This window comes from Toxorhynchites rutilus, chromosome 2 (genome assembly GCF_029784135.1).
Source record: "Toxorhynchites rutilus septentrionalis strain SRP chromosome 2, ASM2978413v1, whole genome shotgun sequence".
NCBI lineage: Eukaryota > Metazoa > Arthropoda > Insecta > Diptera > Culicidae > Toxorhynchites > Toxorhynchites rutilus.
In genome coordinates, this window is record NC_073745.1 from 61,632,713 (window position 1) to 61,646,316 (window position 13,604).

Genomic DNA, 13,604 nt, shown 5'->3' on the forward strand with positions numbered 1-13,604 from the left:
TGGTGTTTAAGTTGAATCCTCTCTCGTAACAGTTAATCACACATTAGGAACACATTCGAAATACGTCCTAAATCTTAGTTTTTAACAGACTGATGTGAATCAGCATTATTACATAAATGCCTTAAGGTCATGCTTACTCTATCACTTAGCGTCCCAAGCTAACATATGGCAATACATAAGTTAACTTTCCCTCCCTTGGTTAAAGGAAAAAAAACTATTTGAAGCTATGCTCCACTTTTAATTATAACTAGATTAAATCTAAACTAAAACTGAATCGAAACTGACTCTTACAACGGAAACGGTATTGAATTAGAGAGACTTTAAACTCCGAGAGTTCATTCGTCTCTACTCTTACAAGGAAGGAAGGTATTGAATTAGAGAGACTTTAAACTCTGAGAGTTCATTCGTCTCTCTACTCTTACAAACATGGCCCTGCTCTATTTATATTGATTCTGCAATGCGTCGTTGTGAAATAGCATGATGAAATCATGCTATTGATTTCCTGGGAAAATTCCGCTCCCAATAATCCATCGGGTCAATGTTTATATCTCGATCGCCCGCCTGTCCGCTGGGTGGCTAATTTATGATCTTCTGCACTTCGTCAGGAATGATGTTTATGGGTGGCTATGCTGACGTTGCGCGATGATGAAGCCATACAAATATATAATCGCCTTGTGTGTTAACTGTGTTTCTAGAAAAATTGGTTGGTTATGTCTATGATATAATCGCTAGGTTGACATGGACTACTGATGGCTTACTAATCATTTATTTGTATTGATTCAATTATTGATTGAATGAAACAATTTTCGATTTCAATTGAATTGAACATATTCGGTTTGTAAGTAAAAAAAAAGAGCAAATGCCATGTAACACGTTATAATGTTACATAATGTTATAATGGACTACGTAATCTTTTTTGATGTAGAACTACGTCTTTCATTAAGGGTGCTAAATCAGAAAACAGGTCACGTTTTTATGAAATAAAGTTAATAACTATTTTTGCAGCGAACGGATTTTGGCGATTTACATATTTACTAAACAAATCGGAAATTCCCTAAGATTTGTTCAATATGCTATACATTAGAATCCCCTGGTTTTAAATGATTAAAATTCATGAAAACTTTAAGCGTTTCCATTTTCCCATACATTTATTCTGTCCATTTGTGTGCTTTCCCGAACAGAGCTGTCAATAACGGGCATCTTATCGCCGACCAACGAAGGGGAAATCGTAGGATTTAAAGTCCCCGTGAACAAAGGAAAGATAGAAGAATGAAGGGTAATACTTGCCTACAGTATAAACAGTGGATCTCGCTAAGGCAAACTTTCATTCGGCATCGGACTGTTGAGCAATCCAGTTCACTTTGCTTTCGCTGCGCTTCGATCTGAGATTGGATCCCACCAGTGGTAAAACAACTTAGATATCGTCGTTTGGTTTTTCTGTTCGTTTTTCGCGTTACTCGTATCGTGTGTTTTTCTTTCCGCGTCATAAATTGGACGCTTCGCGTAGTGTGTGATGAGCAAGAAGAAAAGGAAGGCAAGCTGGAGCCCTCCAAAAACGAACGCATTGCCAGGGGCAATTAAATTTCGAGGCAAGCGTCATCTAATGATGCACGCGATGTTGGTGCAGTAAAAAGCGCTCGCACTGAACCGAGCCTTCGCGAGTGTGACACCGCATCGCACAACAGTGAAGTGGGCGATTTCGGCGCGTCGGTCAAAAATGTATACGCCGTTACCCAGTCAGCAACCAAAATCAAGCTCCCCCGATGGTGGTGAAGGCGGTCGCTCTTGACAAACTCATCAGCGAATTCGCATCGACGGGTTTTACAGCAGAGTACAAGATGTGTGGCATAATTCAGTCTTTTTCCAAGCAGTTAACATTGTTTGTTTTCCGTCATCATAAGGGCTTCGTTGGTGCCTTTGAGAATGCATCAATGCATTAAACTGACGTTATGGCGAAGCAGGCGTTAAGGTTGTGCGCCAAAAAATTATTTGGGGCATACCAATCATCTTGAATGTCTTACTGGAATGTTATAAGTTATTTGGGTTCGCGTGCCAGTCGCAAAACTGCCTTCAACTAGGATTGCATTTGCGCTAATATTGATCATAATGAAGCATTGCTACTGTGTTCGAGTTTATTTAGCTTGTTTAGTCATCAAGAAAGTAAATGTCGTTCTGGAATTTTATATGTGATTGGGTTTCGCTTGCCAGTAGCAAAACTTCCTCCACTAAGGGTGACAGCTGCGCTTTTCTCGAGCATGAGAAAGTAATGTAACTTTTCTCGAGGCCAGTAATATTAACAGAAGCGTTTCTTTTGAGAATAGCGCAAAATTATGAGTGTTTATATTCCTAGTAGTTTCAAGCCACCAATGTATGGCTCTGTATGCATGCTATGGCGAACGCTTGTTTGGCGCTTGGTTTACGTTGTACGAACGATGCCTAGAGGTGCAATTCCACTGAGGCAATACTAAATAGCATGTAGCATGATATTTGATACTTGCAAGTGTTGTCATTGTTGTTGTTTCCATGCGGTGCCAAAGATATATTGATGTAGTTATGAGATGTGGAATAAGGTGCTGATGCAACATGTATACAATCGACTGTAGCCGAGTCTATGTCAATTGCGAAAAATGCCACCGGAATAACGTTCGAGGTAAATTTTCAATGCATTGACATGAAATAAATTGCGACATACGATCTGCTAGTGTATTGTTTTGCGAGGGCAAGAATGAATCATCAATCAATTATCGTCAACTGATTCTACAATGAGAAAAACTATTTCAGACATTATTCTACTAAGCAGTTGTTTCTAAAATTTCTCAGCATTATAGAATTATATCCGAAGGTATAAATAGGCGACTTATATAAAATAACAGCGTAGTTCTACGTCAACAATGCGGTCGTATTTTGGACCCAACCTCCTATAATTTTTTTTTAATTTGTTGGGTTATCATCTAGGATATTATTTGCGTATACGTCGAAAAATTTAATAAATAACTCTTTAGTAAAAAGTTGTTTCGGACATAGAAAGATTCTTAGAATTTTCCTCAGAGGAGATGCACAAGTATTGCGACAACTTACTTACTATGCAAAGGTGAAATTTACTTCGCAAATATACTCTTTTCGCTATCCCCCTTCGTTGTTTCTATTCTAGCGGCTGCAGAAGTGGCCCGTTATTGGCAGCTCTGTTCGGGAAAGCACACAAATGGACAGAACAAATGTATGGGAAAATGGGAATGCTTCCAAGTTTCATCAATTTAAACCATATACAGACTATGTGATTGTAATGTATAGCATATCAAACAAATCCGATTCGATTGGTATGCAAATCGTTAAAATCCGTTCGCAGCAAAAATAGTTATTAACGTTAACTTTATTTCATAAAAACGTGACCTGTTTTCTGATTTGGCACCCTTAATGTAAGACGTGTTTTGTGTTTTGTTTGTGTTTGTTTTGTTTGTAGGATTACGTCTTTCGGGAACATATTGGGATACAAATTTAAAATCGAAAATCGAGCACATCGTGAAAATTGTCCAATTTCAAACGCTCATTGCTCAGTCATTTCATGATGGATTGATATGACCGATTTCGGCATTCCATGACATTTTTTTACATTGAATAAAATAATACAGCCATTCCATGCCAAACCGATATAGTGGTTCTCAGATTTTCGTGGGAAGTGGAAATTTTGTTCTTTGTCGCAAACCTTTTGACCCGTATTTTTTTTTTTTTGTTAGAGTGACCATTTCTATTTTAGGGTGGTCCAAAAAATCAAATTTTTCCACTTTTTTTCAAAAATTCATAACATTTGAACTACTGAACCGATTTGAATGATCGACATATCAAATTAAAGTTAATTAGCTGATCTTTTATGAAAGAATACCAGAGATGCACAAAATTTTAATTTTGGTTTCGTCATAAATGATTGTATTGGTTTTTTACAGTTTTCATGTTCTCGGGACCAAAGGCGCTATATTATTTTTTTTTTTTGGAAAACTGAGAATTTTTTACATAATATATCTCGAAACCAGGGAGGCATTTCTTTTCATTTTTGAGCTATGATTTTTCAAAGTTACCCGATGGATGGCTTTTTTCCCAAAAATGACTTTTTTCAAAAAATTATTACTTTTGAACTACTGGACCGATTGAGATGATCTACATATCGAATTGGAGCCTACTAGCCTTGCTTTTTTTGAAAAAATAACATACTTTCCAATTAATTGGATTATAGTCACATACATCCAGTTTAATCGTATAGAAATATTGAACGAAAACTGAAAATCTGTTAACTTTGAAAAATCATAACTTAAAAACTAAAAAAACACCTCCCTGGTTTCGAGATATATTATGTGAAAAATGCTCAGCTAATATATGGCGCCCTTGGTCCCGAAACGATGTAAGCTATAAAAAACAAATATAATCAATAATTACGAAAACAAAATCCATTTTTGTTCAGAGTGTAATATTTTTCTTAAAAAAGACCATTATTATTGGCTTTAATTTGATATATCGATCATCTGAATCGGTCTAGTAGATCAAAAGTTATGATTTTTTGTAGTGGAAAAAATGGAAAAAAAAAGATTTTTCGGACCATCGGTTAACTTTGAAAAATCATAACTCAAAAACAAAAGAAAAACGCCTCCCTGGTTTCGAGATATGTTATGTGAAAAATCCTCAGCTTTTCAGAAAAAATATAAAAAATATAGCGCCTTTGGTCCCGAGAATATAAAACGAATACAATCAATAATAACAAGAACAGAATTTCGAATTTTCAGCAGGTGTAGTATATTTTCAAGAAAGTCCAGGTGATTGGCTTTAATTTGATATATCGATCATCTGAATCGGTCTTGTAGTTCAAAAGTTATGAATTTTTGAAAAAAGTAATTTCTTCGAAAAAAAAAAAAGGAAAAAGTCGATTTTTCGGACAATCCTAAAATGGAAATGGTCACCCTAATGAAAAAATAAAAAATACGGGTTTAATTTTTTGCGATAAAAAAAAAAATTACCACTTTTCACGAAAATCTGAGAACCATTATATCGGTTTGGCATGGAATGGCTGAATATATGTCATGAAACTATCAAACGATCGAAAAATCTCCAAACGGAAATACCTCGTTCTGATTGATCGAAATTTAAGATAAAGCATAAGTCATTTTCTGATAGATTAACGAGAGTTTTGCATCAATCATTTTTAGTTCTTCATACACTGAGAGTAATATTTAGTAAATATAACGTTTTTTTTAGTAAAAAGTACCAATCTATAGTCATTTTCTACCGTACTAATAAACATATATGTCAAGAATAACCATGATTTGTAAGCCCAATATCGACGGCATTCTCCCGTCGGAAATGCACGTGTTAGAACTATATCCTTATTATACCTCCGCGCTTTTCTCATCAGTCTTCAAATATGACAACATTCAAGTGTACTATTGTTATCGAGTAAAATTTACTAACCTCTGGTAGGGATGCGGGTTTGTTGACAATATGTACAAAAAAATTGTACATTCTACTAATGTTTGCATTACTAAATATATTTTGTAGTTTTCGACCGAGGATTTTTCTAAGTGTAACAATTCATTACAGTGAAAATGAAAAAAAAATATATTTTATGAAACTACAGACTTCAAAACCAAGGTGCCTCGAGAAATTTGCATTGCAAATACATGAAAGTAGAGAGAACTTTGAAGATTGATGAAGGAAGGGATGTTATCACTACTAACTGCTACTTGCCTAATTGTTTTCTAGCTTTTGTACATTAAACCGTTTAACTTGAATCAGAAAACAGGTCACGTTTTTATGGAATAAGGTTAACGTTAATAACTATTTTCAATTCGAACGAATTCTCATGATTTGTATACCAATCGAATCGGAAAATCTTTAAGATATGTTTGATATGCTAAACATTACAACTCGCTAATCTCTAAACGGTTTAAATTCATGAAAACTGGAAGAATTTCATTGTTCCCATGCATTTGTTCTGCCGATTTGTTTGCTAACCCTATCCATATTTCGAATGCTTCTAACTCGAACATTTCTTAGTAGATCGGAAAAATGTTTGCATCAATTGAAAGGAAACATTTCTACGCGTCTATCACAATTAGTCAAATGTTATTTTTAATGAGATGAACAATGTCAAGCGTTATCTAAACGCCCTAACTGCCATGTTTTGATTGGCTCGATTTACGGTTTCCCAAACACAGACTTCAAAATCGATGTACTTGTGAAAATCCGCTTTGCAAATATACATGCAAGTCGGGGATATTTTTTGGTGTTGAGTACTTTTGTACTCGCTTGTCGTTGGAATATGTTTCGCTTAAACGTACTTTTAAACTGAGAAACCTGGGAAAATCGTCATTTCAGACACTAGAGGTGAATGAACTTTCACGGTTCGAAAACTACGTAAACATGAGATGTGCAATAATTTCAAAGGGAAATGTAAAATATAATGATCGTTTGACAATTTTTCCGTTAACATATTTTGGTAGTCCTAGGCATTATATCAAACTTTAAAGGACGTTCATCAAATTTACTTGTATCGAAGAACATAATCTTATACAAAAATTTCGATTTCTAAAATAATATTCCAAGTGGTAAACAAGCGGATTGCATAATATAATTGCGTAGCTCTACTTCAAAAATGCGGTCGTGTCCCACATTTTCTAGTTTTTAGTACACTACTGTATGATTAGTATACTTCTCTACAATGAAACTATTGAACTTTTTTTTATTTTTATTTCTTACATAATTTTCTTTGGAATATTTTGATGATGTACTGTATTCTATTAGTCAAATCATTTCATTCGATACCGATATTCCGGGGATTACAAAAAAATATATACACCTTTTTGAATTTAAGTTGTTTATAATGTAGTATGTTCTCCAAGTCAAGCCATTCAGCCATTTTTTATCGACGGCCAAATTGGATTTTTCAAGATAATACACAGTATAATAATGACAGCAGAGATAAAGGTTTGTTCCAAATGTCAGATCAATCGGTCAACAGGAAGGGGTTCAAATTTATATTAATGTGGTAAAGCGCTACAAACAAACATGTTACAAACATGTTACAAACATGTAAACATATAAACATACAAATTACAGGGAAGCTAAATAAAACCGTTTAAAAACCAATGTGTGTTCCCGCTGGAGAACGGATCGTACGAGTTAAGCTGTCTGTTTTTTGTGTTCATTTTCACCCAAGGAAAGTTCATACGGCAAGAAAAATTGAAAAAGTAAAGGAAGGCTCGAAAAAGTGATTTCCCATATGATCTACATGTCGTATTAGGTGCTGTTAGTCCAATTGAAACGCGCATTGAAGCATACAGTATCGTGTTCCGCTAGACTTAAAGCGAAAATAGCAATGGGTTCAATAAACACTCAAGAAAGTTAAAAATTATAAAAGAAAATTACCTTTTCCATTTCAAATATGTTTTCTCTATATAAAGTAACATATTTTTTCTGGTGAGAAAAATTAATAATTTTGTTCGTTAATGATAATTATCTTTTGTTACATTGGCGAGTTTTTTTTCTTCATTTCATCCATACATAACACAGAAGCCATCTCGTCCAGGGCCACATATTAGGCTGTCAAAAAAGTCCTGCGATATTTTTTTTGAATTTTCATTTGTTCATAAAATTAGTTACAATCATCTGTTTTAAGTCAAATATGCGCCGTTTTGTCCGATGACTTATTCCCAACGAGATGCCAACTTCATAATACCCCTGTTATAGAAGCTCGCTTCCTTATTGGCAAAAAACTCGGATAGCCAATTTTCACAGGCCTCTTTTGTGACTACCTAGCTCGTTCGCCATGGACAAAAACAGGTGGTAGTCACTTGGTGCAAGGTCCGGACTATACGGCGGATGCAAAAGAACCTCCCATCCGAGCTCCCGGAGCTTCTGGCGCGTCACCAAAGTGTGTGGCCTGGCGTTGTCCTGAAGGAAGACAATGCGGCCTCTGTTTATCAAAGATGGCCTCTTCTTCATGAGTGCTACCTTCAAGCGGTCCAGTTGTTGGCAGTACAGGTCCGAATTGGGCGTTTGGCCATAGGGAAGCAGCTCATAATAGATTATTCCTTGGCAATCCCACCAAACACACAGCAGAACCTTCCTGGCCGTTAATGAGGGCTTGGCCACCGTCTGAGCCGCTTCATCGGGCTTCGACCACGATCGTTTGCGCTTCACGTTGTCGTAAGTGACCCACTTTTCATCGCCAGTCACCATCCGCTTCAGAAATGGGTCGATTTTGTTGCGATTCAGCAGCGATTCACATGCGTCGATACGGTCAAAGATGTTTTTTGCGTCAACGTGTGTGGCACCCATACATCGAGCTTCTTTGTGAATCCAAGATTCTTCAAATGGTTAATAACGGTTTGATGACTTATCCCCAGCTCTTGGCCGATGCTACGGCTGCTACTATGCCGGTCTTTCTCGGCTAATTCAGCGATTTTGTCGCAATTTTCGACGACAGCCCTTCCGGAGCGTGGCGCATCTTTGACGACCTCTACACCAGAACGAAAACGTTGAAACCATCGTTGTGCGGTGGAAATGGAAACTGTATCGGGTCCATAAACTGCACAAATGTTATTGGCAGCTTGAGTAGCATTTTTGCCTTTGTCATAGTAGTACTGTAAAATATGTCGGATTTTCTCTTTATTTTGCTCCATATTTGCGACACTATAACTCACGAACGACTTAACTAAACAAAACACTGTCAAGGCGCTATATTATAGCGCGCAAAAATACCTTTCCAACAAGCTATAGTATGACTCGATACAATGAATACAACTAGAACTACGCGCTTACAACGACACCTCGCGGAAATACCGCAGGACTTTTTTGACAGCCTAATATATATATATATATATAAACGTTTATTCGTATATTAATTGAAACACTTTGGCGATGATGATAAATATGGTCCATTCGAGCAGTTTCAATTGATATTTCAGTATGCGTAGCGAATATACCGATTTCACTCTGCCTCGATAGACTAAAGTGAATCAATCGAACATGACTCTCGCTGAAGTGGAAGTAAAAAGTGAAAAATCATTCAATTATGGTTTGTTGAACGAATGATGTTCGTTTAAATTTTGTTTTATTAACATTTAATATCATTTTTATTGAATTATAATCAATTGAATTAGCACTAGTTGGATAATGTAAAGTACACTCACGGTATATTTCGTAGCAACCGAACGCAACCCAACCTCGGATATGCTGTTGCAGTGATTCGAATCGCAAATCTGACACTGGGTTCTCTCCAAACCCTGGCAGATGTCCACGTCAAAATCCGACGCGCAGCCTCTAGTAACTGAAATTTGAATGAAAATCGTAAAAAAATGGAGATACTAGATCCTTCTGTGTTTACGAACCATTCCCATGCTCTAGCAGAGTGTAGCACTTGTCATTTTCCGCATACCTCCGGCAAACCATTGCAGCGCTTGTATCGTTCTGCCCCAACCCACAGGTTTTATCGTACAAGGCATTGCATTGGAAACAAAACCTTCTATTTTCTGGGTAAAGGTAGTTGTTACAAGTAGAACCTTCGCACGTAACACAGCTCACGTTGTGCTCAGAATCACAAGGGGTGTTGAGTGAAGTCGAGCAGCCACGATCAACGGTTCCATCTTGAAAATAAATTGTACAAAATTTAGTGTTGCTAAATTTTCATTTCTTTGCAATGTGCTAACCCTCATTTAGTCTGGTAAAACATTTTCCATCGCTTAGCTGTATTGAACATATGGCCACCATTGAATCTTCATCTTGTTGCTGAGCACATTTTGGATCTTTCTCACTATGACACTCTACACAACGCAATCCATCGACCGGGAACTGGCTCTTGTTACATCCCTCGCCAGAGCAGGTGACGCAAGAAGTATTGCTCGGATCTTGACATTGTTCCTGCTGTTCTTCGTTCAAATCAGAGAGGCATCCCCGATGAAGCTTCCCGTCCTCGTCCAATCGATTGTAGCAGATCCCATCGGACACAGTACTGCAAACCGTCGACACCTTCAGACCATTAGCGCAATTGGGAGCATCCGAAGTGCACTGCAAGCAGCTGTCATCCTTCCGAACCGTGATCTTGTTGCAGTAAACGCCACTACAAACAACGCACTCGCTACTCTTCCCGTCACATTTCGCACGATCACTCTCATCGATTCCCGACATGCATTCCCGCCTAACGACCCGGAAACCATCGAAGATCGTCACACATTGATCCTCGGGAAAATGTCTCAAACAAGGGTTCCAAAACTGCCTATCGTAAGGAAGCGTCGCGCACCTCGCATTGTGCGAGGTTTCGCAGATACTGCATTCTAGACGACCTTCCGGATAGCGCAGAAAGTTGCAGTTCCTATATGCATCACATTTCACGCAATCGTCGCCAGCATCCACGCATTCCCGTTCGGTGGAACAACCCCGGAAAAGATGCCCGGTGGTAGCGTTGATGACCGTCGCACATGCGTTGTCACCCTCCGAACACTTCTTGTCGGCAACAGTAAATGGATCTCTGACACAAGCCGGCTTGAGTTCCGAGGTACAGGTTTTGCAGGAATTCAATACGATCAGTTGATCTCGATTGCAGCCTTGTCCGGAGCAAATGGCGCAATAGGGCGAGAAACATCGAGCGATATCCGTGGAGGACAGTTCAGAGAAGCATCCGCGCTTTGTTGTACCATAATCCTGTTCTACGGCACTGTTCCAACTTGTGAGTATCTTAGAATAACATTTACCCGAGGAGATTTCCCGACAAGCCGTTGCATCGTGGGTTGCATTTTTGCAATTCACGTCTCGCGAATCGCACTGCAAACACTTCTCATCTGGTCGAACGTTGACCACATTACAGTTATCCCCCGCACAAAGAACACATTCCCCCAACGGGATGTCACATTTATCCTTTTCAGTCGCTTCGAGACTCGACAAACACCCTCTGGTAGCAGGGTCATACCCATCGAAAAGCGTCACACAAGCGTCGTTGTCAAAGTGCAACCTGCAAATTTCGCTGAATTGCTGAGGGTTCGTTATGTTCCGGCAGTTGGCATCCGCCAAAGAACACTCCACACAGGATCTCCGATCGGGCGGATAAACGCCGCTGTTACAGCTCTCTCCATCACACGTTTCGCACAGTTCATTATCGTAGCATTCCGGATCAGCGGCGCAGCCCCGGAATGTGTGTCCCGTTTGCGCAATAATGGACACCGCACATGGGTTCGCACCGTTGCAGTCCTTGGTGTGTGTGGTGTAGTTCGATTCCACACATTTCGGATCTTCCACGGAGTGGCATGACACACAACTCGTCGCTTCTGAAAATTTGCGAAAACGCGGATTAGTTCCGATTTCGTTGACATAAATGTTAATGAAATATCACCGATAGCTACCAGCAGTTGTAGCAGAACGAAGGAAGACAAGAAAAATACGAACTTCATCGTTGAGGGTACATTGAAGACAGAAGTCGCAAATGGATTGACGATATCTGCCCATAAAACATGTGTTTGCAATACGCTTACAAAGGCTTTTTGGTTCTTCCAACAGACAGTAAGCCACTTCAAATTATCCGAAACAATGGCTCTAATCAGTTTGGTCTGTTACTATTTGCGATTCAATTTATACTTCATCACGGAAGCTAACGGTCCCGGTTCCCGGTATCATATTGGTAGGCTGACCAAACGTATTGAACGGGACAGTACCGTTTTTTTATCATTTTAAATTGTCCCGTCTTTTTATCAATTTGTACCGTATTTTGAGAAAAAAATTATAGGAAGTTGTGTCCAAGATACGACCGCATTGTTGACGTAGAACTACGCTGTTATTTTTTATAAGTCGCTTGTTTATACCTTCGGATATTATTCTACAATGCTGTGAAGTTTTAGAAACAACTGCTTAGTAGAATAATCTCTGAAATGGTTTGAAATGGTTAACGATAATTGGTTGATGATTCATTCTTGCCATCGCAAAACAATACACTAGCTGATCGTATGTCGCAATTTATTTCATGTCAATGCATTGAAAATTTACCTCGAACGCTATTCCGGTGGCCTTTTTCGCAATTGTCATAAACTCGGCTACAGTCGATTATATACATGTTTCACCAGCACCATTATTCCACATCTCATAACATACAATATATCTTTGGCACCGCATGGGAACAACAACAATGACAACACTTGCAAGTATCAAATATCATGTTATAGAATTAATGAAAAATGTTTATATATACTTGTAACAGTACAGATAGGAGTTTTGCTCCTTTAAACTTATGTAACTGAGCCTGTAAAAATAAACGATTTATCAAAAAAAAAAAAAAATTTCATGTTACATGTTATTTAGTATCGCCTCAAAGCAATCGCACCTCTAAGCATCGTTCGTACAACGTAAACCAAGCGCCAAACAAGCGTTCGCCATAGCATGCATACAGAGCCACACATTGGTGGCTTGAAACTACTAGGAATATAAACACTTCGCATCATTTTGCGCTATTCTCAAAAGATACGCTCCTTTTAATATTACTGGCCTCGAAAAAAAGCATTACTTTCTCATGCTCGAGAGAAGCGCAGCTGTCACCCTTAGTGGAGGAAGTTTTGCTACTGGCAAGCGAAACCTAATCACATACAAAATTCCAGAACGACATTTGCTTTCTTGGTGACTAAACAAGCGAAATAAACTCTTTTCGTTAATAACAACCTCGAAAACAGTAGCAATACTTCATTATGATCAATATTAGTGCAAATGCAATCCTAATTGAAGGCAGTTTTGCGACTGGTACGCGAACCCAAATAACTTATAACATTCCAGTAAGACATTCAAGATACTTGGTATTCCCCAAACTATTTTTTTGGCGCACAACCTTAACGCCTGCTTCGCCATAAGGTCAGTTTAATGCATTGATGCATTCTCAAAGGCACCAACGAAGCTCTTATGGTGACGGAAAACAAACAATGTTAACTGCTTGGAAAAAAACTGAATTATGCCACACAGCTTGTACTCTGCTGTAACACCCATCGATGCGAATTCGCTGATGAGTTTGTCAAGAGCGACCGCCTTCACCACCAGCGGGGGGAGCTTGATTTTGGTTGCTGTCTGGGTAACAGCGTTTACATTTTCGACCGACGCGCCGAAATCGCCCACTTCACTGTTGTGCGATGCGGTGTCACACTCGCGAAGGCTCGGTTCAGTGCGAGCGCTTTTCACTGCATCAATATCGCGTGCATCATTGGATGACGCTTGCCTCGAAATTTTATTGCCCCTGGCAATGCGTTCGTTTTTTGCAGGGGTCGAGCCTTCCTTCCTCTTCTTCTTGCTCATCACACACAGAAGAAAATGAGTGGGTTATATCTATGATATAACCGCAAGGTTGACGTGGAACTAACTTAGCTTAGCAATCATTCGTTTGTATTGATTAAATTCTTGATTGAATGAAACAGTTTCCAAATTCAATTGAGTTCAATATATTTGCTCTGTGAGTGAAAAAAATGAACAAATACCGTGTAAAGTCAATTCATTTATTGTGATTGATTGTTCTTCGTTACAAGTAAATTTAATGACGGACCTTTTACGTTTGGTATGATGACTAGAACAAAATATATGTACGGAAGAATTATCAAACG

The 13,604-nt window shown here is 38.5% G+C and overlaps 1 protein-coding gene across 1 annotated transcript; it reads right to left on the bottom strand.

The window, feature by feature from the left end:
* Nucleotides 1–9,071: 9,071 nt before the first annotated feature.
* On the bottom strand, nt 9,072–11,463 carry LOC129769793 (variant-specific surface protein VSP4A1-like). Its single transcript, XM_055772262.1, has 4 exons — nt 11,369–11,463; nt 9,693–11,303; nt 9,375–9,629; nt 9,072–9,313 (listed from the first exon to the last, which is right to left on the bottom strand). Exons 1-4 carry the CDS (start codon nt 11,424–11,426, stop codon nt 9,120–9,122), a joined length of 2,118 nt encoding a protein of 705 aa, XP_055628237.1. The 5' UTR covers nt 11,427–11,463; the 3' UTR covers nt 9,072–9,119.
* Between the last annotated feature and the right edge of the window lie 2,141 nt (nt 11,464–13,604).

Coding starts and splice junctions, on each gene's coding strand:
- LOC129769793 (XM_055772262.1), bottom strand. CDS start 11,426: ATGAAGTTCGTATTTTTCTTGTCTTCCTTCGTTCTGCTACAACTGCTG. Junction 11,304..11,368: donor ACAACTGCTGGTAGCTATCG/GTGATATTTCAT, acceptor GCAAATTTTCAG/AAGCGACGAGTTGTGTGTCA. Junction 9,630..9,692: donor TTTTACCAGACTAAATGAGG/GTTAGCACATTG, acceptor TTTATTTTCAAG/ATGGAACCGTTGATCGTGGC.